This window comes from Aplidium turbinatum, chromosome 1, assembly GCF_918807975.1.
Source record: "Aplidium turbinatum chromosome 1, kaAplTurb1.1, whole genome shotgun sequence".
In the NCBI taxonomy this organism is placed as follows: Eukaryota; Metazoa; Chordata; class Ascidiacea; order Aplousobranchia; family Polyclinidae; genus Aplidium; species Aplidium turbinatum.
The window spans coordinates 53,374,367-53,382,614 of NC_137472.1; the positions used below are offsets into that span (position 1 = coordinate 53,374,367).

The 8,248-nt window shown below is 37.1% G+C and overlaps 1 protein-coding gene across 3 annotated transcripts; it reads left to right on the forward strand.

The window, feature by feature from the left end:
- Window positions 1-120: 120 nt before the first annotated feature.
- Window positions 121-7,918, forward strand: LOC145776658 (uncharacterized). Of its 3 annotated transcripts, none has more exons than XM_082587892.1 (9): window positions 121-167; window positions 630-722; window positions 1,206-1,272; window positions 1,562-1,631; window positions 2,685-2,829; window positions 3,535-3,611; window positions 4,341-4,534; window positions 6,457-6,474; window positions 7,289-7,918. In XM_082587892.1, exons 2-9 carry the CDS (start codon window positions 646-648, stop codon window positions 7,337-7,339), a joined length of 699 nt encoding a protein of 232 aa, XP_082444018.1. In that variant the 5' UTR covers window positions 121-167; window positions 630-645; the 3' UTR covers window positions 7,340-7,918. The 3 variants fall into 3 exon arrangements, with proteins under 3 accessions (XP_082444018.1, XP_082444033.1, XP_082444025.1); XM_082587907.1 differs by having other exon boundaries at window positions 2,721-2,829; XM_082587899.1 differs by lacking the exon at window positions 6,457-6,474.
- Window positions 7,919-8,248: the final 330 nt, after the last annotated feature.

Sequence of the window (8,248 nt, forward strand, 5' to 3'; positions counted from 1 at the left end):
TGTCCTGGAAGTACCACATCTCTATCAATAGTGCTCAAAGTTGCATGGGATGTTCTGATTGGGCGCAACAAATTCGATAAATACTTGGTTTGGTTGGTTGTAACGTGTCATTACGATAGCTACGACACCGAGGTTTTATTTTGGAGAAATTTGAGAAAGTATCAAAGGCAAGTTAACGTTTTGTGTGTATCAGTATGCATTTTTCAAGCAAAAAAAGGTCGAAGACAAAAGACTACACGATATTTTACACCAAGCTGACGCTTGCTTGTTAAATGCAATACTAGATTGCCGTACAGCCCTATGTGTAGCCAGAAGGGGTTATAAAAATTAGGCTAAACCCCATTTCAGACGTGTGTGACGTCACGACAATGGAATCAGCAATGATATCGGATAGAGTTGTTATTATTGACTTAAACAATTATCGTGATGCTACACACGTTTTTATTGGAGTTTTTGAACCCCTTTTCTAGGCGATGGTGTAATAGCTTGCGTCGCTTTTCTCAAATTTAAGAGCAGTTGTTTATAAACGTTACCGTACTTCAAGCCTTTGAATACTAACAAAGAAAAAGATTTAATTGCTTACAATAATAATTAATCAATACAATTTTGAGAATAAAGTTTATTTCCAGAACTAGAAGACAGACGATGAAGTTGACATTGTACTTGCTGCTTGCGCTGGCTCTTGTGGCGCCACATTTCACTGTCGCCCAGGACAATGAAGCGTAAGTTGCTACATCTTAGCGTCGGCGCGAACTTATTTCCTCTTTCCTTGTTTGGATTCATTTTACTGATAAAGTGAAATAAATCGTCAGCCATTAGTTGTTGTTTATTATCTTTAGTTTGGTATTTATCGTGTGCTTCATAGTTAGCCTACAGTAACCCGTGAAACAATTTAGAATTCTCAATATATTTTACAGCGAAGACGACAACGAAAACATTGGTAAATATGTGTAGGGCTACCTTTTCATGCATGAAAGAGCATTTACGCTTTTGCTTTATCTTCCTGCAAAAAAATTCATCGAAAACATCTTTTTCATGATTGTATTTTGCATGTCATCATCATGGTTTCGTCATTGCTTATCCCATCATCATCCTTGTCATGACGCGTTCAAAATCATCACGTGACACCCGCTGTTTCCACGTATCCGGATACCGATCACCACGACAACGCATACTTGAACATTTGAATGACTTCCACGACGCAGGGTTGCTACAAACCTAGCAAATTTTTGGGCAAGAAAGGCTCATGAACAAAGATTGATCAAGAATAGGGTTAGAAATACTTTTTTTAACTATTTTTTCTGATTTGTGAAGATGCATTTCAACAACATAGTTTCCTTTAGAAAAGTTAGAAAATGAACTTTTGGTTTAGCAGTCAAACTCGTCGCATGACTTCAGGTTTCATTGGTTTATTCGCATTTCGTACATCAATAGCTGACATATTCACCAAAGTTATAGCTTGTCAGATGTGATCGTTTGATCTAGATTTACCTTCATGATATTTTTTCCGCTATGAATAAATTGAAAAGTTTTTAAAAACAAAACTTGGCTTTCTTCCCAGCAACGAGCACAACTTATCAGAAGAAGACGAATGGCACCTCGTGCTAGCATTCCTCCATGGATTAACTTCAGTGAGTGGCTTCAAAAACATTTTTATTTGAAAAAAGGAACTAAGCTGTGTTTGAAATCAAACAAAACAATTACATAACAAAATTTAGTGATTTGGGCTTCATATATCGATTAGAAAGTAGCCCACGTTGCAACTCACAAAATTTGTCATGGATAGGCCTAATATTGATTATATTTTTCTTGAGCATCTGACAAAAGTAGGCAGGAATGTTCAGAGAATCTATGGGGTAGGCTACTATTAGACTCGGGATCAGTATAGGGGCCAAGGTGTTTATAGATGGCCAAACACTAAAAAATCACCGCAAGCATATACTCTTTGAAATTCTATTATTTCTTCATAAGTATCTTCATGAGGAGCCTGGACCTTTTCTTGGTAAGCCAAATTGTCTTTTTGATGGCCCTGAAGTAGGTCTAAAATTTTCAAAAACGTCAATATAATCGAATTAAATGTGAGCATATTTCACAACGTGACGACCCAAATTTAGATGCAAAAGAAGTCTTGTGCTAATATCAACGTTCTAAATTGGACCGGACTCAACTTGAAGACACTGGGCGAGTTGGCTCAAAATCGCCACTCTTGGAAGCAAATAAGCCATGTTGATGCGCAATCTGCCGCAGGGGGAGATAACGACTGATGATGAAATTGGGCAAAAGTAAAATACATTGCTCAAAAGTTAAATTCTGGCAATAGCCTCAGCTTGCACTAAAGCAACTATGTTAGCCTACCAATTTTGTATAGAACAATTTTACATATCTATTTTCATTTTAGAACAAGCATTTCATTTTTTTCTCTTGTCATCATTGCTTCCCGTGACGTCATCACCCTCATCGCATCATCACTTTTCTCCACGTCATTCGTTCGCATGGTAGATTCATTGCACGTCAGTTGGATGTGTCTGTTTCTGAATAAGTTACTCAATATTCTGTTTTGTGTTTCAAGATTATTTCAAAGCGGTTTTGGTTGGGTTATAGCCTACACTGAATTTATTCTGAAAATATCCCCCTCCCCTTTTTTTAAATTTATCTCATGACGTTGCGGGATTCTCTGACGACAGAAGGAGATGAAAATGAAGAAAACTCTGATGACGCAGAAGCACCAAACGCGGCCGGGAAGAAAGAACTGGAATTATCTGACATGCAATTGTGGGCAACCATGGATTTAAACAAAGACGGAAAGTTAACAGTATCGGAATATGAAAGGTGATTGATGCTTGCAAAGAGTCAGACACAGGGGCGTAGTCATGGGACGCTTGGGAGGCAATCGCTCTCCCCCAATTTTATCTAGCCCCCTCAAAAAATATGTTTTATTACTATTGTTTTAATAGAAATGTGTTTTTATTACAACATTTTAATACCATTGTGATTCATGTTGAATGACGTTTGTCCCCTAACGGTTACTTTTGCCCCTCTACAACTTTCTTTCCCGCTACGTCGCTGGTCAAACACTCGCATCAAATGTTTGGCTTGAAGGTGTTTGCATTGGCAGACTGTGCAATATTTTATTTTTTCAAAATCTGATTTGTGATAGTAACAGAAGTGTAGCAATAGAAACAACTTATTTTCCCTAAGGATAGCCTACTTCGTTAGGCTATATCTAACAATATTTAATGTACCGGTAGGCCTAGGAAAAAAACCTCAGCGTTTGAAAACCCAATTTTGAAAATTTACCTGCTTAAACGGAGTAGCAGGTTGGGAAAATGTTTATTTACTTGTAGCCTAATGTACAGTACATTTCATGGCGATACGGTTTGTTTTGTTTTCAAAGCCTAGTATTGGGAAACGTAGTTTGTCAGCATCAGTTTAACGTTTTTGAATCAACAACTTGAATATTGATTTCAATTTTGCTAACGTAGCCTACATTTTGTTGTTTGATTATGTTTACGTTTATCACTTTACTGCTTCTAGATTTTCTCGATCTCCAAATGCACAAGCTTTCGTTCGTCAAATGAAAGCTCACAAAGCAGTAGAGCAATGGGCAGCAAGTAAGTGAGCTTTTATTATATTGGAAAAACTCACAGCTTGTTACAAAATTGAGTTCAAAACCTACTACTGGAAAAGCATAGTGAATTGTGACGTGACACGTTTTAATCAAAGGACGAAACTATACCAAACCTCCCTATGCTATCAAATACAATCTTTCGTCAACTTGAAACTTGTGCAAACCAAATTTTTATTTGTACTTTTTTATCACCATCTGGCTTTAATCTTTCAACTTCAAGCGTGATCACCGGTAGCGCTAAACATCAGCAACCTGTTCAAATGCCGCACTGTAGCACAACAAGGTTTATAAGTCCAAATCTTATAAACTTCAGTGCAATAAACTTCAAATCTTTATTCATCAAGAATTTTCGTTTTCATTTTGATATTGTTTCCTTACAAGATAATTGATATATTTTTTTCCTTTTTCCCACGATGGTCAGACGAATTTTCTCCTTTTCTTTACTAAACGTCCTAGCAACCTCAATTGATCTATCTTGTCCATTTCCATAAATTTAATAGTTGTTTAGAAAATTATTTAGTAGGCCTACGAATGCTACTAGGCCTAAGTGGTTTTTTGTATTTGATTTCAGCTGTGTTTTTTACCCTATTTACTTTTATCGTCTGTGTTTGAATTAAGTTAGCGAATGATGGTCAGATGTTCAAAAATATAAACAACTGAACTGAATTAAATTATCATCTTCTCTATTGAATCAAATTATATTGTCCGTTAGAGGTCGGTATGGATGTGGAAAAGGCAAAAGCGGCGATGATGGTTGGAGCCAATGCACAGCGCCGTCAAAACTACGCCAACCAGCAATACTACGCCAGACTCCAAGCACAGCGCAGACATGCTGCAATCGCAAGACGCAACCAGCAGGTTTATAATGCAAGAATGCGACAACAAAACTACTGGTCAAGACTAGGGGTACGAAATACTAAATTTTAAGATAATTGCAACTGGTAGTCTACTTTGTTCTTAGTTTTTGATCAAAGATCGCCTGTCATTGTACTCAATAATCATCAAGCTGGTTAGATCGGCATCCCATTGCTTAGTTGTAACTATGGTGTCATCACCATCATTTTTTCCTGGCTTGTAGAAAATCCTGAATAAGTAAAATCGAATAACGTAATTAGCCTGCTATAAATTTAGCCTAATAACACTTAAACAAGAAAATAAAAAATACTTAAACAACTACTTTATGAGGTACGGATCTGGTCAGATTCGTTGCCGATCTGATGACGATATGTACCAGATAAAGTGGTTGTCATTGAACCTATCTCGATTCTGGTGTAAAAAACAAGGTAGGCCTAATGAATGTATACAGTGCAGCGCTTAGATAACCTACTAGGCTACACCCTGCAATATTAGACTAAAAAAACAAGCTTTTAATTAGACCTACTTTCTTTCCAATTTCCATCCTTTTTTTGAACAGTGAATGTGCGTGCAGTCAGGGGCGCCGGAAGTGGGGGGCAGGGGGGGGGGCGGATGCCGCCCTGGCCTCAATTTTTCTGTAGATAGAGGGGCAGGGGGGGCAATGGTGCCTTTTTAAAGTTATGTAAGCTATTGCACATTTTGCAATATGACAATTTCATCATAATCCATCGTCGGTTTGTTGTTTGTTCCCCACTAGTGGGGGTGGCCGATTGTTTCCTCGCAGCAATTGTTTTAATCCCTTTTCTCCATTTCACTCTGTCCCTTGCATCTTCCTCCTTCAGTCCGACTTTTTAAATTCATCCTTCACTTGTTGTTTCCACGTTCTTCTTGGACGACCGCGTTTCCTCTTCCCATCCACCTTTAGATCTAGTGCCTTTCTAAGAAAACTTCCTTCCTCCCTCCTTATCACATGTCCATACCATCTTACTCCATTTGCCCTTGCCAGTTGGTCTATGGTCTCTCTCATCTCTAGCATATCCAACAATTCTTCAGTCCTTTTTTCCCTTCTCGTTTTCACCCCACACATTGCTCTCACCATTGACCTTTCCATTCTTCTCAGGATTGCCAGTTCACTTTCTCTCAATATCCATGTCTCGCTACCATATAGCATTGCAGGCCGCACACAGCTCCGATATACTTTCCCTTTCATCCTTAGTGAAAATTTTCTGCCATACAACATTTCCCCACATTCCCTGAACTTTGCCCAATTTCAATTTGCAATATGCAATATGACAATTTTGCAATATGACAATATGACAACTTGAAAAAATTGACCCTTTAGTAAACATAAGTGCTCTTTTTTTGTAATCTTGCCCCCTCAGTCAAAAATCGTTCCGGCGCCCCTGCATGCAGTGACCATTTACTTGGATTAGCCCAATTGGTAAAAAAACATTGCTATAAGCGGCATAAAAAAAAACTGGCATTGTTCGATTTATGCTAAAAATATATGAGTTCGTTTGATATCATGAATTGATTTTTGATATTATCGCTCAAATAGCATTCGATTGGATTATTACTCTAAAACTCAAGTGTTATAAAGTGGTTCTTTTACGTCTTTGACTACTTCTAACACCGAGAAGTACCGGATATTATTTGCTTGATTTCCACAAATTTATGGGCTAGAATTTTATTTAGTTAGTTTTAGATTGCAGACAACCTGAAAAAAATTAACAAAAAATATATTTTTTCGACTACCATCTTCAACTTGCTTGAAGAGAATGTTAAAAACACTTAAAAACCTGTTCTAGCGCAAACTCTTTATACAATTAGTGAACCAGAAATCCTACCACTAACTGTTTAAGCTAGGCATTTGAAGCAGCAATATGGATATATAAATACAATGCGATGTAAAGTTTTGAAAATCATTTTCAGCGTAGTGGCTAATCATCATCATCATGTCATTTATGTTGCAGATCAACCCATACATGCAGGTAATAAACTAATAAGAAACATTGTAAACTAATGCTAAACGTAGTCGTTGTAGTCAGGCGCGGATTTATGGGGGGAGGGCCAGGGGGCCCGGCCCCCCCCCCGAAATTTTGTGAAAAATTGTATGTTTCCGCATCAAATGGTTTGATATGCTTCTAAACAGCTGATATTAGTCCCTCGGCATCACAATTGATGAAAATGGTTGTTTTAATGTCTATTTTCTAGCATATCGTATATGTCGTAGTATCATTGTTCATATCTGTTTAGCTTTTTCTTTCTTTTTAATTGATTTTCAAATTTTCTGGCCCCCCCGAAAAAAACTCTTAGATTCGCGCCTGGTTGTAGTTATTGATATAGTCTCTCCTTCACAAAGTGAAGCACACTGACTTTCCGGCTTTTGCTGTAAATAAATTTACTGAGTTTACTCAAAAATGTTTGTGTAGTGCATGTTCAGTTTTTAATCTGACATTATTTAGTTTCGCTTGTCTAAGCCGCTTAATCGAGGTAGCAGCATATAGTTTAATTAACAAAACCATTTCATGTAGGCTACGGTTTGCCTAAATAATTACAGTATAAAGACCTTCTGTAGCAGGTGGGCTAATAAAGGATGACATAACAAAACGAAAACTGTAGTGTTTGTATAATTTCTTGAAAAAGATTGTAGTTTTTTTTGCTTGTCAGATTCAATTAACATATCATACATACGATGGAAAATACATGATCTAATTATCATTAAGCTGCAACTATCAGCTACTTTCATCTTTTGTTCAGAATAATGTTTTTAGGTCTTATTGAGTTATTTGTGTTTTCTTTCAGCAACAATATTATCAAAGCATGAAAAGGAGGGGAGCCAGAACAGAATTGTAATGCTCCAATGAGATGCAAATCTGATCAACAAGCATTTGAAGCATTTTTTAACAAACTATAACTGTAGGCTATATCTTCGTGAATTATATATCACAATCACATCAGTCAAGGGTCTACTTGATAAGAGATCAAAGTGCAATAAACGGAGAACACCGTTTGTAATTAATCATTATGGTTAAAAATTTCATTCTTTTTCCATCAGTACATTAGCCTATACAAATATAGCAAGAATTAAAAGGAATTAATAGAATTTCTACTTTAGATTGTAGCCTATAAACGGTAACCTACTTGCATTATTATCCATGACATTTTATGTTTAGTTTTGAAACCTCTATCTATAATAGTCTACACTTCCGATATTATCAATGAAATTTTAAAGAACTGTTGTTCAAAATTAACATTTGAGAAAGACCACAACAGTATTTTGATTCGATATTGTATAAAAGTTAGTAAATTGTTCTTTCTATACCGTGGTTGGTCAACTTATCATTTTACTCTGGTTTGTTGCAAGTTTTGGCTACTTGAATTTCTTGATCTGATTGTGCTGCGTTCAAGTAATTGTAAATACAGAGTGTCCGGTTGAAAGTGAATTGCAGAAGATACTAAGTATATAGTAGTTGGTTTGGTTTTGAATCTTTAACCTCGGACTGACACAGCCTTGATAGGTGATTCCTGGTGATTTCGCATACTTGTATAGGCTCTTTACGCAGGGCCGGTTACCGAGATTGGCAGAGTAAAGTTTTCCCATTGTTGAAATTTTGTTACTGGGGAATTATTCCACCCATTAGATGCCGTTGAATGGAGAGCAGTCCTGAAATGCGTTGCTCAAGCGCACACTCCGAAAGTCAAACCAGCGTCACGTGATCTTGAGCCCGGTGCGTAACCACTGAGCTAACGGGGCGGGCTAGT